At 41.1% G+C, this 18,182-nt stretch overlaps 1 protein-coding gene across 5 annotated transcripts; it reads left to right on the top strand.

Moving 5' to 3' along the window:
- The first annotated feature begins 751 nt into the window (after positions 1 to 751).
- asxl1 (ASXL transcriptional regulator 1) lies at positions 752 to 17,348 on the top strand. Of its 5 annotated transcripts, none has more exons than XM_027170391.2 (13): positions 752 to 1,368; positions 6,250 to 6,332; positions 6,524 to 6,526; positions 6,625 to 6,742; positions 6,920 to 7,082; positions 9,575 to 9,648; positions 9,754 to 9,838; positions 10,423 to 10,542; positions 11,884 to 12,050; positions 12,156 to 12,252; positions 12,377 to 12,482; positions 12,561 to 13,464; positions 13,634 to 17,348. In XM_027170391.2, the coding sequence occupies exons 1-13, from the start codon at positions 1,312 to 1,314 to the stop codon at positions 16,703 to 16,705; spliced, it is 5,049 nt and encodes a 1,682-aa protein (XP_027026192.2). In that variant the 5' UTR covers positions 752 to 1,311; the 3' UTR covers positions 16,706 to 17,348. The 5 variants fall into 5 exon arrangements, with proteins under 5 accessions (XP_027026192.2, XP_027026193.2, XP_027026191.2 ...); XM_027170392.2 differs by having other exon boundaries at positions 753 to 1,368; positions 6,920 to 7,070; positions 13,628 to 17,348; XM_027170390.2 differs by having other exon boundaries at positions 753 to 1,368; positions 13,628 to 17,348.
- The last annotated feature ends 834 nt before the right edge of the window (positions 17,349 to 18,182 follow it).

Raw genomic sequence — 18,182 nt, 5'->3', positions numbered from 1 at the left:
AAAGCAGTTTTACAGAACAGAAACATAGGACAAGAGGTTAATATAAAGAATAATAGAAAGATTAATAGAATAATAGAATACAAAATTTAAGATTATAATATATACATATATGTATCAGTATATTTATATATTATAGCAGTATATTTCAAAGTGGGCCTCATGTAGATACTTCAAAAATCCCTTCAGATTTCTGATAAACATATTGCTGTACAGTGGTGAAAATCACAACCCACTATTGTTAAAGCTGCAAAATTTATTCTTATAGATATTTTTATTTTTTGACTGGAATTTAATGTGCTTAATCCAAAATCTCAGTTACTCAAAAACATATACATAATGTTTCCTGTACACATTTAAATAATAAGTGCGATATTTAAAGAAGTGGATTGTTCATTAAAAAAAAATTGTACTTAGGGCAATTTATTTGACAGTGAAATTGTTCCTAGCTATAAAAGGTTTGAGAAACTCTGCCCTAGAGGGCCTTAGAGAGAACAGGCTATGGAACAGGATATGGAGCTTTTACTTTGAAAAAGCCAATGTAAAGTTCTCTGTATGTTATATATACTGCTGTAACAACGTCTGATAGACAGGCACGAATATAGATGTGATTTATGAATCTTGATGCTGATTCATGATCAATGCGGTTGTGCTCCAGCAGGCTGATTGAACGTGTGTGTGTACGTGTGTGTGTGTCTGAGTGTGATTATGGGCGTGTCCCACCCCAGCGCAGTCTGATACGTCAGAAAAAGAGAGCAGCTTGTGTAGTGAAGGGTTGGCTGCATTCACGGTCTATGGTTGGCTGTGGGAGGAAAAAAAGCGAGTTTAAAAGAGGGGGATGGGGCAATGAGTTGTTTTGTGTTGCATTCCTGCAGTGTGCTTGACCTTTGACCTCCTTGTTGTGCTCTCTTCTCCTTGCATACCAAAGTGAGGGGTTTTCCCTGCAGTATGCCAGAAGGAGGTAGCTCGCACGCGCTGCGCCCTGGACGTGTTTACTAGCTACTAGCTTACAAAAGGCTCGCGCTGTTTACCTACCTGCATCTGCAGTTAGCTAGCTTATCTATCTAGCAGCGAGACATCATTGCTTTATTATATTTTAACCGAGGCGTGTGTGTTGCAGTGTAAGGGCGCAAAAACCCGGAAAAAAAACGAGGAGTAGGTGTGGAGTGTTTTGGAGATCACAGCGAGCTCGGCCGGGTCACTTTGCTCCGCTCACGAGCGCTCTAGCTGTTTCACGCGCACACGTTTTCCTGTCCAGCGCTCGCCGATTATTCGGCAATAGCCAGCCGCAGAAACACGGAGAAAACCGAGGAAATGAAGGACAAACAGAAGAGGAAGAAGGAGCGCACATGGGCCGAGGCTGCTCGCATGGTAAATCACAAACGTTTTGTATTTGTATCGTCTTCATAATGGCAGTTTTTATGTTTCTGTGCGTCACGAGCACCCAGACAAAGCTACTGTTACTATGAAGTCGCTGCGGACAGACGCGTTGTGTAGCTCGTCCCACGTTTCCCTACCAGTCAGGACAACGCCGTGGTTGTTCGAGTCTAAATCTAAATAGAACAGGTTTTAAAATACACCCCGTTGACACGTATAACTGTTGTGCTCGCACACGAATGAACGCTCGACTTGTAGCTTAGCTATCTTTATTAGCATTGCTACCCGTTTGACCCTTTGTTTGCGTGTCTCATATTAGCTAACGTTAGCTTGCTAGCCTAAGATTACAGAAAGCACGTAATGGCTGAACTCGACACCATCCTTCCCTTTCTGTCATAAACCACGTCCTGTCCGGTTTCAGCTCGACCTTATGTTTGTTTTGTTTTTGTTTTAAACTGCAGGGCTTTTTTTTTATTCCATACAGTTTGACGCAACCAGGGCTTCCTGCCTTCTAACTGGTTAGCTTCAGATTGCTAAAGGAAATAAGCGATTCACTACAAAATACACGTTTGTCTAAAATGTGTAAAAATCCTACTGCAAAGCAGGTAGTTTTACACGAACCACCTTGATTAAAAAAATAAAAAATCACTGACTAATTTGAGCTGGACTTAATCTGCTCTTAACCTCCTGTAACACTTAATTTTTTTTATATAAATCTTAATATCCCATCACTTTCCTAAATATTAGCCTGTAGTTCTATAGAGCTTTTTATTTATTTCTTTATTTTATCTAGAGCAAATTTGTAATAGATGTGAAAAAATAAAAAACATGTATTTCGATAACAGAATACAAACATTTTGACCCGTATTGAAAATAGGGTAAGCCTTAAAAAAACCTTCATCTAAAACCTCGAAAACTAGATCCAAACCAAAATTGAAGTACATGCAGCGACTTGTATGGCTGCTGTAGATAAAAGACATCAGACCCAGAAGGAGAAGTGCTTCCTGTTTCAGATGTTCTCCACAAAGTATTGAATAGCAGCCAAGAGAAATGCTTTAGCTAAACCACTGAAGAGCAGAGCCATTTTTACTGTTGTCACACTGCTTGATATAAAATCTCTGCTTTGGTAGACACGGATAAACATGCGTTACTACTTCAGATGGCCTGTGTCGATCATTCAAAAGCTTCAGAAGTGCTTTCTTTCTTTCTTTCTTTCTTTCTTTCTTTATTTATTTATTTTTTAAACCTGTAAATGAGATTTACTAGTTTTACTTTAAACTTCTTAAATGTTAAATCCGATATTTATAGATCATGCATATATAATGCATGTATGTCTGATGATCTTATCCATGATATTAGATTATGACTTGAGAATGTCTGGACTGGGTATTGACAAAACAGTTCAGACTCTGGCATGAAATGTAAAGCCACATGATGCCAATGCAACCAGTTATCTAGTGACATTTGCTTCTGCAAGTCTAAGGTTACTGTTTAGGGTGGGGCTTGCTGTCAGCAGACCGTTTCCCCATATTTTGTCATACAGGGGCACTTGTGTGAATTTTTTTTTAAGGCGTGCTTTTTAGTGTCATCCGAAGTCACGTGTTTCCTAATTGTTTGACACATCACTTTCTAGTTAGCCTGACTCTCGTTTGCGTAGTAGTCTGTCTGTCTGAAGGTTTCTACATCTGATGAGAGTAGTGCAGTGCTAGTAGCATGACTTCAATTCAATTGGAATTTATTTGTTTATGGACATTGTCTCAAAGCAGCTTTACAGAACATAAGAAGCATAACACTCAAAGTTTATTATACAAAGATTAATATAATAGAAAAATGAAAATATCAGGCTTTTAATTATTTATTTTGACTGTGTTAGCAAATGGTATCAACAGTTAATCATTGTATTCAGGTTCATACATATTGCTTTTTATTTTATCCTTATAAAGCATTTTGTTCCCAAAGCATTGTGGTTAATCCGACATGAGTTTTTCTGCTTTTTTTGTTACATTTGGGACAAAAATGATTGCTTTAAGAGGCTTCAAATTGATTGGATACATGACATTTTAATAAAAATTGTCAGATTTAATCATCGGTTAATGTTACATAAATTAAGTTTTTATACTTAGAACTACATTATACATTACAGTTGGTAAAATTCTTTCATGACCCCAAAGTGGTATCTCTGCAGGACAGCCTATAGGTTTTTAACCGTATTCTGTTTATATTCACATTCATTCAGTATATGTTGGTAAGAAATGTCCATTCACATAAATTTTGTGTGTGTGTGAATATATATGTACAGGTTGTCCTGTGACTTTATTTCCAAAACATCCTCTACACTATTGCCATTTCTTTGTAAACACACATGTAGTCCTCTCCCCACACTTGTGTGAACACATCTGGTGTTACACATGTAATTGCAACCATGTGACAGCGTCCCAATTTCCGGCCATGAGAATAATTTCAGTATTTTTAGTATTAATTTTGTTATTCTCACTGAAAATGTATAAACTCGGTTGTGAAAAATTTTGGAGACATTTTCCAAAGATTTTTATTTTCTTTAGTATTGGAGCCTTCACAGTGCTTATTTATTATTATGGTTGTATTGTCTTTTGTTCGTAGTGACTACTATGCATTTTTTTCCCCCTCTGTGTGAGCAGTTATTTAACAAAGGTTTAAAAAACTAGAGATTTGTGAAATCCACCGTTTTATGCAGGAGGATATTTTCAGAGATTACTAGAATGTAGATCGTCTAGATTCAGAGATCTAAATATGAAGGATATCTATATGTAATAAGGTGTCACTCCCTAGGCTTTCTCAGTGTGTTCATAAATGTGCCATATGAGCATCTAACGTTTTTTAACGGTTTCCTTTTATTGCTTTATCAAAGCACAGTTTGGCCTCATTAGTGCTTATGTGGTGTGTGGATGTGTGGTGGAATGGCAAAATCTGGGTGGGGCTTTTTTTTAAGCTGTTGCTATAATAGAAGGGACTGCATATTTGTGGGGACAAGCGACACTTCATACATGCTTGGATGTTCTCTCCAGATGGTTTAGTTTGACTGGGATTTGGATGTTTTGCTTTTTGCTTAAATGTTCCACAGAACACTGTTTATTATTGAAAAATACCCCTTAGAAATACCCAATATGAAGCTTTTGTTGAATGGCGCACACATTTAACAAAACTGCAATATATTTTGCAAAAAAAAAGCTGTCGATGTGAGCGATGCTGTGCTCTGTTTAGATGCTCTGAGAAACCTCTAGGTTCTTATTTGAAGAAGCTAAAAATGTCATGTTCCTTATAGTGCTCGCCAGGGGAGGTTCTAGGATTTCATCTTTAGGGGGGTTTAGCCTTCAGTGAGAATTTAAAACAAGAAGAGTTTTATATTATATATTATATGACTACATAGTAAACCAAAAGTTATGGTATTATTTAAAATGGCAGAAGTGGACACCAAAATTTTTATGCATGATGTGTGCATTCTCTACAAACAGTGTGTCCAACGAATGCAGTCGTTAATATAAAAATATTCACCAGACAAAGACCAAATCAATAAATGTTATTTTTATTTAGTGTTGAATGGATTGTTTGCATTAATATTTCGTTTGTGCTATCAACTCTGGTAATAAGAATAGTGAAATTTCACTGCTTTTGGTTGCCGTCTTCGCTGACTCTCAATAATTTGGTTATTTTGAATGAATGTTTTGACACAATCTTTCAAAACGTTCTAATTGAGATTTTATGCACACGTGTAAATATTGAAATGAAAACCTCCATAAATGCAATTTAAAAGTTCAAACTAAAACAAAGGAAAAACACAGCCTTCTTATCCTGATAAATGCTGCTGTTCCCAAACACACTTGGTTCGCCAAGTTTTCCAGGCAGCACATCGTTGAGGACTGGGGTTCTAGCAAATAAAGGTTTAAATGTTGCTTCAGATGTATGGAATTGGTACGGGTTTTAAAGTCTTTATGTAAAATATAATGCTGCTTTAGATTGAAAATTGATGTCCCTACGTTTTTTGTTTTAACAAGTTATGAAGTTAACGTACCTAATTGAACAGAGGATACTAAGCAGAGGTTGCTAACCTTGCCTGTGTGTGTGTTTTATAGTACATGCATGCTTATAAGTACATACAGTACTAAGTGAATACATTTGTACAGTAGGTTGGCCACATTTTGGTTAAGTATTAGGTTTCCCCCCTTCTAACTAATGTTAAATACCCTTTGCTGGAGTGACCTGTTTCTTTGGGTGTTTTTGTTCTTCTGCACGGCAAAGCGTTACTTTCAATTCCTTTTCCTGTCTCACTGTCTTGGTTTCAGAATTGTTAGAGCACCAGAGACGAATTTGTGGCTTTCCCTTTCGTACAAGGAAGACGTCGACGTCCTTAACTGCTGGCTGTAGCCAGAGAGAAATGTTCGCACTAGCCTTCGCCTGTTTTCAGTAGGCGATAGCAATTCCGTTCGGTCTTGCAAATGACTGCCTTTGGTTTTGTACATTACAGTCAGCTTTGTGATGAGGCACAAGAGTAGATTTCACGTCATAGTAAAGTTCACCTGAGGAGATGATAGCTTATGATGGTGCATTTGCTGTCGTGTGCAGATTGTTCCTAAAACCCTTGGGAACATGGAATATAGAGTAACCGGAAAAAGAAACGTGAGAATAAACCTTGATTTTAGGTTTCAGGTATAATGGCTGGAATACAACCTGAAAGAGAGACCATTTATTGGAGGAATAAGATGCTGCCAGTTGCAACTGCTGGACAAAACCTGGTCTAGATTTAGAGTGGACAACTCTGACTATTTAGTCATGTAACTGTGTTCAGCCACAAGACCTGCATGTGTCTCACAAGTAAGATGTTCTCCTCCACTTCCATAGGTTCTTGAGAACTTCTCAGATGCTCCAATGACACCTAAACAGATCCTTCACGTCATCCAAACAAAGGGACTCAAAGAAATGAGGTTTGTCCTTAATGCCGTATGTGTGTACAGTATGTATATGTATGTGTGCATGCGAGAATGAGAGAGCTATATTAGATCAATCTCTTATGCTATACATTAGCTGCTTTCATGAACCATATACTGAATGTCCTTGTTTTATCCCCCCCTTCTCCAATCTTTAATATTTGATGGCACCCACTTCCACAAAATAGAAGGTGAGTTAATCTGATTTTATGTTGTTTTATGCTTTAATGTTTTGAAGCTATTAAGTTTCTGTATTCACTTGATCTAATTGTGTCCGTCATACAATTAGTGGCACAGCCCCACTGGCCTGCTTGGTTACCATGCTCCACTCGCAAGTGAGAGGTGATCGAGTGAAGAACAGCATCTTCTTCAAGCTGCCAGGAAGAATGAGCCTTTTCACACTAAAGGTAGCAATGATGCATGTTTGCTCCTGAGAACGATTCACTGATTTGGCCAAATGTGTTGAAGACCACAGTGATAATATTCAGGAAGTGTGAATGCTGTTCTATCCATGCATTTACAAATGCTGTGTACTTTTTTTGTAGATTTTGGTGGTGCTGATATACAAGTCTCTTTATTTCCAGAAAAATGCCCTCCAGTGGACGAAGAACCCATCGGGTTCGGAGGCTTCAGACCCGAACGCAACACCAGCAGCTTCATCCACAGCTTCGTTTGGAGCAGCAGAAGGCGCTGAGCAGGAGAGCGGTGACTCCACAGAAACTACAGCTGCTAGTGGTGAGAATGATGGTGTGTGAAACTCAACTGGTTTGTTTGCACCGTCACTAAAGGTTTATTTTTGCTTCTTATGTCAGGATGTCCCGGAGTCACTGTAGAACCACCAGGAATGTGCTCTTGTGCAAGATCTGTTAGATGCCAGTCAGCATAACGTATTCAGTATACGAAAGTATCAATGGCTTTTCATACAACCTGGAATCTGGGCAGGTATTAATCATGTATCAACATTTTTAGGCTCGCATCATCATCCCCGGTAACCAAATGATGCTTTGGAGATTTAAAAAGATGTATATTGTGCATTCTTACCTGAGTTATTAATAGAATACCTTTTAGTATCTAGGATTAGACACTTGCATATCTAGTCATGAACATGCCATTTTAATTATCGTTTCTTTTTACAATTTCTAAGGTTTTATTTTGTTAAATGTTTTTGTCTACCATGTGCATCTTAACACTACAATGCATGTTTTGTTCTGGGTATGTGTTCAGAGATTTGAGGCTTTACATAAAATGAAAACCAAATTAAGGACTGCAGCTACCTTAAGCTTCAAGAACACAGGATGAGAGGGAAACATTGATTTCTTTCCTGTTTTTCTTTTTTTTTCCGCTGAGAATGTGTGTGTTGCCATGGATACTGCAGCAGCACATGACATCCCGCAGTGACCTAGTTGAGAGTGGTTTAAAGCATGCATATGATTGTGTGTGTGTGATGGAGGGAGACAAATCTCTAACAGGGACAATTGGAGCTAAATTATGAAAGTGTTTTACATATGGAGTCAGAAGGCAGATTTCGAGTGCACTTGTGAAAGGGTGGGGTGTCTTTTTTTTTTTTTTTTTTTTTTTTTTTAATAACGACTTCCGTTTCTGAATCTTAACTATCGTAGCTTTGTATTCAGCTATGCTTGTCATTTTGGTCTTTGATCTTGATATTTGTATTGGCACTAATCACTGCAATCGTACATTCAAAGTGCACATGTGTTTGTAGTGCAGATATCCCACCAAATATTCTGTCGGAAAGTTTCACATGTACACGATTAGTTTGGACCAAGACGGATTAACATGTCCTGAGATACGCATAGCATATTTTTCCTCATTACCTTGCTTTTTTTCAACATCACCTTCCAGCTTTCTTAAAGGCGGGGGGGGGGTCTCCGTTGTTTGAAACCCAATGTTGACATTTTGAAATCACCAAAACAAACACGCCCCTAACCCAAATGGGCCCCACCCCTGTATTGATAGCTCTGCCCACACATACATATGTAACCCAGGCAACTAATGGAAAGAAATGTGTCTCTATCATAGCTGAAGGGAAGAACAATATCGAGAAGGAAAATGCGGCCTCTGCATCTTAAGTAAAGTTGAATTCACAGATTGGGGTTTCCAGAGTCAATAACTCCGGAGCTAAATGCGGTTACTACACAAATAACACCTCTTTTCTATTGTAGTAATGTAGAGAGGCAGATACAACCCAATTTTCCAAAATCAGCTTTCCTCCACGGTGGACAAAATACACAAGTCTCTATGTGCAGACGACTGAGAGACGAATTCCAAGGGACCGTCTCCAAAGTGCAAAACCCAAAAAGCGAATACTACAAAAACGGTCAAGAACTTCACTGTTATACTCTGTACTGTCACCAAATTCAGCTCACACATCACTGAGGGGAAATGTCTTTTTAATACATACGGCCAACTTTACTTAATATTTAATATGCGGCCAACTTTACTTAAGTCCCTCGGCGTCCCATCACAGGCCTTCCCTCTCCTTCAGTTCTCTCCAGCGCTGGAAAGCTGATCCTATATTAACACTTCTACTTCTTGCCTTATTGTAATCCTTTTTTCGCTTTCTTTCTTTGTTTTTATCATCCGTGTCAATGTTAAAACCGCTTTCTGCTAATTGCACACTGAACAAAGCCCATTTCTGCTCATTGACTACGCGATTGTTTTGTTTGGCAGCCTAACGCAGTTTTCTGAAGCATTTCTCAAACAGCAGAGACCCCACCTTTAAGAACTGTCACTTAACAGATTTTTGTAATATTAGGAAAATGTTTTGAAAAGTATTGAATTAAAAGTTATTCTGAAAGAATCAACAGCTGTGATGTCATGCTCTACAACCAGTAATCCATTTCTCCATTCTTAGTTACAATTAATGTTGTGGAATGCCCATGAGATGGGTTAGTTCAAATAATCAATAGTTGAAAACAACCATTCTTCCTTCAGTAGCATCGAATTGTTTTTCTTTTTGGAGTTTATAAGACATAAAAAGCACCTCGTCATTTTACTGAGAAAATGTAAAAGGTCTTTAACATTTCCGGATTTACTTCCACATTCTGCACATGTTCTTGGATGTATTTTACACTCTTAAACTTTTGTCTCAACTTTTGAATGTTATTAAACAAAGTATAATGCATTGTTACAGATATGTTACAGAAGCACAAACTCAATGCATTGACATTATAGTAAGCGATCGTTTACCAATTTTTTCCTGGTTTTGCTTCCTGTTTCAGCATCAGTGGATGAGACTTCCTCCAGCGCCTCCTGCTCCACAGAGCCACAGACACGACTGAGTCGATCCTCGCAGGTAAAAGTTGAAAACTGACATCTATATATTCACTGTTTATTTTTTATTTTTTTTCCATGTGAGTGCATGGTTTCAATTTTACTAATTGTTCTCGCCTCTCTACAGTCAGGGAGACAGAGGAAGAAATCTGTTATGATGCCTCGTGTGGTTCTTACTCCACTGAAAGTCAACGGTGAACACGTCTCCTCAGGTTACTTTCTTTACCCTCTTATCCTTTCCTTCTCTTCATCCTTTCCTGCCAAACTCTACTCTCTCTGCAGTGGTTTGTAAGCCCATTTACTCTGACTGTGATCTGACAGTTTTTATAACTTTATGCACTGACAGACTTTAATCATTTATTCTGCTGTCTTCTCAAGGCCAGTACCCCCACAATTCCATCCTGTCAACAGCCTCCTCTGTGTGTCTGTTAACACTAAAACAGCATCTTCCCAGCAGGCACTGACTTTGTATAGCTTGTTCTTAGTACCTCCCTTTGCTCGCAGTGTGTGAAACCAGTGTTTCTGGTTGTAAGCCCTGCTTTATGACCTATGGATATCTGAACCCTCTGCTTTTACGTTTGCATCCTCATTTGAGATATCCACTTACCCTTCTTGCTTAGTATCTCCATGTCTGGGACATCTGTCCTTGTGGCTTTGTGTGTGTACACTAGCCAGCACTTTTTGCCTGCTGTTCCAGCCTCTCCAATGTCACTGGCTTTTCTGCCTGTGCTGCCCTTCCCACACTCTCGTTCTCCAAGTCTCACCAGCCTCCCTCCTCCCCCACCTGTCCCCTCAGGAGCTGCGGGGAGGCGCAGGGAAGGGTCTAGGGGGGGTCCAGGCCCAACACTTCGAGCCCGCTCCGAGCTGGGCTGGAAACGCCCCCAGCACTTCAAGAGCATGCGTGGCCTACGTTCAGGTACAGAGGATGAGACCCTGTGGGACCCATCATTGCTATTTACCCCAAACCCACTTAATGCACCACTTAACCATCCCATCTATTTACACTGTTCAGCACCACCTTCCAGACCTGTCATAGGATGAAATGATAGGTTCTTAAAATAATGTGGAAGACCAATAGGTTAGGGTTTGCTGCACTGAACAAGGGTTTGTTTTTAATTTGTCTATATCTTATGGCCATATTTTAAACTTGAGTTGAATGTTTTCCAGTGAGCATTTTATTTCTTTTGTTTGGGGAAATGCATCAGTGAATGGCAATTGTACTGCTTGATGTTTTTGCTTGTCTGTTCATTTAAATTTATGTTGGCTGGGGATTGAATGAAGGGCATGTATTTGCTTTTTCCTGCAATGCTGGTATGACTTTGAGCGACATGTTTCACTGTACAATTATGGCTGATTACTGATTATCTTTAAATTACTGGAATATGTGTAAGGAAGTTATTTACCCCACAGTATAACATCCAATGTTTTTGGCCAATGTTAAAAAGAAAAAAAAAAAAAGACAACCCTGATTTCTTGTTTTAAATTATCTGATGCATCAGCCATTTAGTTGAAATTTGCATTGCAGCAGACACTATAACGTAGCCCAACCAATTTCTAGGAAATTAACACATTCCTTCTAATCAAAATGAAGAATTCGAGCATGCTGTGGTGAAATCATATTTGTTAAATTTCTTACCTTACTTAAGCAGAATACTAAACCTCCCAATGGATGCTTGTGATCGCTTGACTTCACTTTGAATTTCTGGCTTAATGTTACATTTGTATTGCTAAATTCTAAGCAAGAAGCCAGTCAATCATTTCAAGTTTATTAATTGAGAATTTTGCATTTAGTGCATAAGCTGATATATTCTGTTTATGAAAATTTAGTTTATTCTCAACAGTGGCATTTGGACTATTTTAAAATTTACTCACAGCTTAGCTTGGGTTCAAGTCATCATGGTGTGTGTGTGTGTGTGTGTGTGTAGTCATGTCAGTGGGCATTGGTCACAGTGAATAAGGAGGAAAAGTGAATGTTTTATTCATTGGTTGCAGGAGTGCAAATCCTAGTTCTTGAATCAAATTTCAGGAAGAGACAAATCATGGTCTCAGTTATACGTAAAACACATTTTATGCAGCCCTTTGTGCTATAAAATGCCGTTTGCAACCTGGAATCAGAGATTGTCACTGTGATCACTTCTGACATCTGTCAATATATTTGGAGCTAATGTGGGTTATGTAATATAGGGTTTTATATTGTCACATAGCATTTGTCTTTATATGTTCAGCAGCAGTGTTTATTTCATGTTTGAATTTTCAGGACCCATGAAGAGGAATAGAGGTGGTGTGGAGGTGGACTTCGAAACCCCGGGCTCGATCCTTGTCAACACCAACATCCGTGCATTAATTAATACACGCACTTTTGCAGCATTTCCTCCTCACTCTCAGCAACAGCTTCTTCAGCTTCTCCCTGAAGTAGACAGACAGGTGTGTGGTTACGGCTGCTGTCCGTTTCTCCTTTACTGGTACGATGTCTCTCAACAGTTAATTTCAGTTTGCTGTCTTTGAATTTTGTTGTATGTTAATGTTTAGGTTGGCCCTGATGGACTTGCCCGACTCAGCAGTTCAGCACTGAATAATGAATTTTTCACTCATGCCTCTCAAAGCTGGAAAGAGAGGCTTGCTGAAGGTGAGGGTCACTTTGACACAGGAACACAGTGCTATTTTTAGATTCATTCAGTAACTGGTATGGCCATGATATGTCCACTTATTTTAGAGAATAGATTAACATGGAAAGTCCTTTTCTCCCTAAGGTGAGTTCACACATGAGATGCAGGTTCGCTTTAGACAAGAGATGGAAAAGGAAAAGAAGGTAGAGGCATGGAAGGAGAAATTCTTCGAGGAGTATCACGGCCAAAAGTAAGGTTCTTTTGTCATATTTAAAATAACCCTGTTGTATTTATTTAAGTGCTGACTGTTCCACACCTTTCTTTATAGATCCGGCTTAACTCGTGAGGAGGCATTAAAACTCACAATGAGTGATGCTGGAGAGGTTTCTGGGTCAGTTCTTGGGGCTGATACTGCTGCAGCCACACCCAAGAGGAGAGGCGTTGGAAGACGAAGACGAGAGGGTCGTATTAGGAGACGATCACGTGCTGACCTTAGACGCAGGGCCCGCCGCCCACTCTGCAAAACTACTCCTGCAGCAGTGGCTCAAGAACAGGCGGAAACCCAAGCGCCTTTAGAAGTTGTGGCTCCAGCTACTTCACCTGTCCCAGAAACCAGTACAGAGCAAGCAGAGGTCGTCCTTCAAGCCGAATCAGAATCAGAAGCACCAGTGGAGACACTCTGTACAGAGGCAGCACCATCCCCAGCCCCTGTCTCTACTCCTGCTCCTGCCTCTACAAGCTCAACATGCGATGAACCAGAAGTTTCTACCAGCCTGCTGCCTGAAGTCATTGAGCCCACTGTTGCCTCCACCTCTTCTCCGTCCTCATCTTCTTCTTCGACATCCTCTTCATCCTCTCCATCTTCATCGCCTTCCTCTACCTCCGACCAGCAAGGAGCCTTTGCTGCTAGCTCTGACTCCTCTTCCTCTTCATCCTCAACTGTTGCTGTTGCCACTGACCCACTCGATGATGGTGCCTCAATCACTACTGGCACAGCAGGCACTGGAGCAAGCAGCAGAGAGAGCAGCCCGGCGGCAAGTCCCTCTACAGCCAGCCCTGCCATCCAGCTCAAGGAACAGAAGAGGAGACCCGATGAGTCCCAGGCCTTTACCAGCTTTCCCGAGAAGAGGGCGCGACTGGATGAGCATCAGTCCTTTCGTAACACAGTTGACTGTGTGCACTCAGAAAAGCCACAGCCTACAACAGAGGAACCCAAGGTCCCGCCAATCCGGGTATGGTGGCCAAGTTTTTTACATTTAGTGTTTGTCAGGATTTTAAGGCTGTTCTATTGGATATTTTCAAATTAGCCTTTAATTTAAATAATACTTTCCATTAATTAACTAAGTGCCTATTCCCCACCTTTTCCCCTTTTTCTTCTGTACCCTTTTTTCCTAGATTCAGCTCTCCCGGATCAAGCCTCCGTGGGTCAAAGGGCCGCCAACGTACCAAATCTGTCCCCGTATCGTGCCCCCCAGCGAGGGGTCGCGGCGCAGTGGGACGGGGGCGCGCACCTTGGCGGACATCAAAGCCCGTGCCCAGCAAGCCCGTGCACAGCGGGAAGCCGCTGCTGCTGTTGCAGCCACTGGGGACGGGGCAGGGCCTGGGGGGGGCGGCCCGGGGGGTGGTGTTGGGATACCGGATTGCTCCAGCGGGAGGCGTTCGAGAGAGCACCCGGGCCCCGTTGAACCTGGAGGAGGAGGAGGAGGAGGAGGAAGAGTTGATGTGGAGGACCAGGAATCGTCTGCAAGCTCTCATTCGTCTGGAGCACAATTACAGCCATCAAATGTAGAAAGTCTAGAAAAACACCAAGTCTCTACCCCACAAATTATGCCATCTCCATCATCTGTATCTTCTAATCCTTCAGTGCTGCCTTCTGAGTCCCCTAAAACCCTCACGCCATCACCAACTGAGACGGACAGCCCAGCCTCCCAGGACCAGGCGGATATCTGTGGAGGGGAGGAGGTGATGGTCAGCTCTTGTGATAAAGCCTCTGAGCAAACATCAGACACTCCTGTGCCTACACCCAGTGACCCTGAGTCTGTAGGCAGTCAGCAAGAGAGTAGGGTTGAAGAAGCAGATTCAAATGAGAGCAGAACAGTGACTCCCAGTTACACAATTACACCAGTGTCAACTGAAGCAGTAAATCTTGTTCCCACATCAATACCTGACTCACTTCCTAGGTTTGGTGCCCAAGGAGTGGATGTGATCAGAACTTTGGCAGCATCATCTCAGTCTTGGGAAGGTGAGCAGTATTTAGGTGAACATCGCTCTGGCACTACTGGGGTCATTCAGCACGGGTCAGATGTGAAAATCCCCAAAGAGACTTTTATTACAGCCCGCAATGGTTTTGTAGGTGGTGTAGAGGATCATGTGGTGAGAGAGAGATTACTGCAGGAGCACAAGAGTGTAGAGACTGAAACGGAGGGTAAATACGCAAGTTCCCTCTCCTGTCTACCAAATGATATGAGAGAGGAAGATGGTGTGCACAGTGATTCCACAGAGACTGCATCAGACTTTGAGAATGAAACTCCGGAGGATGATACAGTGGACTGGCATAGAACAATGGACCATAATGGAGTGCAGGGTCAGAATACAAAGTCTCAGACTCAGCCTGTCATTCAGACACCAAATCGTCTTACTTCATGCACTTTGAGCTCCCCTCAGCATCAGCAGCCTGTCATCCAGGCACATGTCTCTAACCCTGCCCACAGTCAAACTGTCATTCAGGCTCGTTTCCCCAATGGCATGCCAAATCAGGCAGTGATTCATACACAAAAGCACCGTTCAGTCCACAACCATGGCATAAACCATGTTCAGGATCAAAATGCCACTTCCTTGACCCAGGTCCACGTGCAGTCTTATCTCATGCATGTAGAGAAGGATCAAAGCAAGTCTCACGGTCCAAATGATGGCAGTGGAGGAAAGTCATTCATCCCAACAGAAGATGAGGCAAAACCTTTCTGCAGACTGCCTACAGATGATTCTGGATTTAAAAATTCTGCCACTCTTTCTGCTGTTAAGAGAATTCAAGGTACTGCACGACCTGTGTCCTCTGTAGAGGCAAACAACCCTCTGGTAACCCAGCTTCTTCAAGGTAGCTTACCTTTGGAGAAAGTTTTACCCCAGTCACACTCTGCAAGTAAGCTGGAGATAAACAGACTACCAGGGGCACAAGCAGGCTTGCCAGCAAATTGCCAGCCTGGAGGATCTCCCAGAAACATGACTGCCCGCTTCAGAGCCCCTACTGAAACAGGAGGGACTACAGAACTTGCTGGTCTGGACTTGCAGCACAGAGCCCCTTCTACTCATCAGTCACCTGTGCCTGGAAGAAATTATGGTCCCTCACCACCTGCCACTTCACAGTCTCGAATGGCATGCATGCTTGATGAACCCAGCTCTCGTGGTACAGTTGTCCAGCAGTTTGTTCCTCAACAGTCAGGGAGCGTTGTGCCTCCTGGTGCAGTACCCGTCATCACTTCCCTCCCTTCCACGTTTTCTTCTTCTTCTAGGCATTCAGTGGACATGAACTCTCAAAGTGCTCAGAATTTAGAGTCAGCTGTAATTAAAGAGCACCACATCCCTCAGCCTTCACGTGGTGACACCCCAGAGAAGCAAGCAGCTGGTCTTCAGGTACACTCTATTAACCTCTCCCAGCCAATTTTCAGAACCACACCTGGTGCTCCCTCCCCTCCACATGGTGACCTTTGTCCTTCTGAAGTTGTACCTACTGTTAAGATCAGCTGGCGTCCATCCAAATCACAGCCACTCCAACCTCAGTCTTATCAGCAACAGCTCTCTCATGGGGCTAGTGTGAAACATGAAGTCTCCTCACGCCCTTCATGCCAGCAAGCTCTCACCAAAAATTCACAGGCTTCAATTGGAGGAAATAGCTCTGTTGTTGTACCCAAAAAAGAACCCCAGAGCTCCACAGACAATTATACAGGTAGTGGTGGAGCCATGGAAGGACTGCTTAACATGGAAATGTCATTTGCACGAATGGCAAAGAAAGAACAAGGTAAAAATATTTACACCCGTCATACAGACTCCTCAGTCTCACCTGTGTCCTCTTCTTCTGCTACCTCTGCCTCATCATTTTCTTACCATTTGTATGGAAAGCTGCCTAAGTTGCAGCAGAGTGGAGGTGGAGGTTCACTGAGTGGAGACACTGGAGGAGGATCCTCATCTGGCTTCAGCTACACAGCTAATGTCTCTGTAGTGGATGGTAGTGGCTTCTCACGCAGCATTGCAGACAGTGTGCTCCAACTGCGGCCACGCGTTAGTGTTGGGAACGCTGGAAGCCAGAGCACCGCCCTTAGTATCCAGGCATTTGCTGAAAGTGCTGCAGAGGAGGTGGCTCTTAAGTGCTCCTGCCGCCTCAAGGCCATGATTATGTGCCAGGGGTGCGGTGCTTTCTGCCATGACGATTGCATTGGCCCTTCCAAACTTTGTGTTTCCTGTCTGGTGGTCAGATAGTATGTTACAGCACCTCTCATCTGAGTCTAAGTCAATGCTTGTACATTGGCCTTGCAAGACTGTGAGAAACTTTTGGACTCAACTGAGCAACAAATATATGGTTGAACTCTTAGTGTGGATACCTGGCCTAATTTTTGATGTTGGACAAAACAATAGGGCTGGTTGATGCCCTGCAAGATCAAATTTAGTCTGTATTTTTGCCTCATATTTTTTTCTATTGCTGTTATGATGGTGTTATGATGTGTATTATTATTGTTGTTATTATTATTATTATTATGATTATTATTATTGTTGGTATTAAGTGAATTTACATGGCACGGTTGATTGTAGATTGTGCCTTTTCTTTCTTTCCCACAAAACATTTACCTCATCTACTTGACACCAATCATTGGTTCAGTGTGAAAATGGTGGTGTTCATGTTTGCATTTTTCTCTCACCTACCTCTCTGAAAAGAGAGCGTAAAAAGTTGTTTTGCGCATCTTGTCTTGCAAAGAAATATTTTTTTAAATCATTAAACAAGCCAATTCTTTTGTTATTTTGTAAGTGCTTCCTTTCCTTTTTTATTTTCTTATCCAAAGTGAAGTCCAGTCTGTACTTGGCGGTTAAGCACAGTATTCTAATCTAATAAAGCTGACAACGAACAGATTGGCTCGTACATTTAATTTCATTTTTTTAATTGCACAGTAAACGTCTATGTGCTGATGTGACAATGTGGATTAGGAATAAATACTGAACAGTATCACACAATTCAATTTCTCAAACCTTTAAAGAAAATGAACGCCCTCTTGGACTTTTGTAGGACTATTATAATGTAAAGTTATAATGTAAAGTTACAAAGGTTTTTTTTTTTTTTAGCAGACATTTACTATTTAGCATAGTTAGCCTTAAACATTTAATTACAGGTCATACTTGTATATATGTTGTGACCTAGAATGTACAATTTCAAACTCGAAGACATGAGTTAATTGATATGTTTTTTTCCCCCTATGTAACGTGCATCACTCAGGACACATTACGAGAAAATATTTAGAATAATGCTTTATGAGCTGAGCTTTAACAGGGTTTAATGTTGAAGTGTTTGAAAACATCTTAAAAAGCAGATTTAAGGGTTCTTGGAAAGAGCACATGGACAAATGAAAAACTTGGAAATACATTTATATTTTAATATATAAAGTAATTAATTTTCATACACTCAATTAAGAGCATGCTATGTTTGCTGTGTATTTTAAAATATGAGGGCAAAACAAAGGATGCACAACAATTTTGAGAGCCGAATGATGCTTTTTTTTGTAGGCACATATTGATTTATTGCAACACCACTCCTAAAATTAATGTTTTTCTCCATTTTTTTTTCATTCCCCTTGCATGAAATGAAAAAGATGGGCATTTACTTGCAAAGTCCTCAGTTTTTCTTTTATTGTCTGCACTGTTTTTCACTATATATTCAGTATCGATGGCCATACAAGGTATATACAGG

This window comes from Tachysurus fulvidraco, chromosome 23 (genome assembly GCF_022655615.1).
Source record: "Tachysurus fulvidraco isolate hzauxx_2018 chromosome 23, HZAU_PFXX_2.0, whole genome shotgun sequence".
Lineage (NCBI taxonomy): Eukaryota > Metazoa > Chordata > Actinopteri > Siluriformes > Bagridae > Tachysurus > Tachysurus fulvidraco.
The sequence above is the reverse complement of the archived record's forward strand: the minus strand, read 5'-3'. Positions and strand labels throughout refer to the sequence as shown.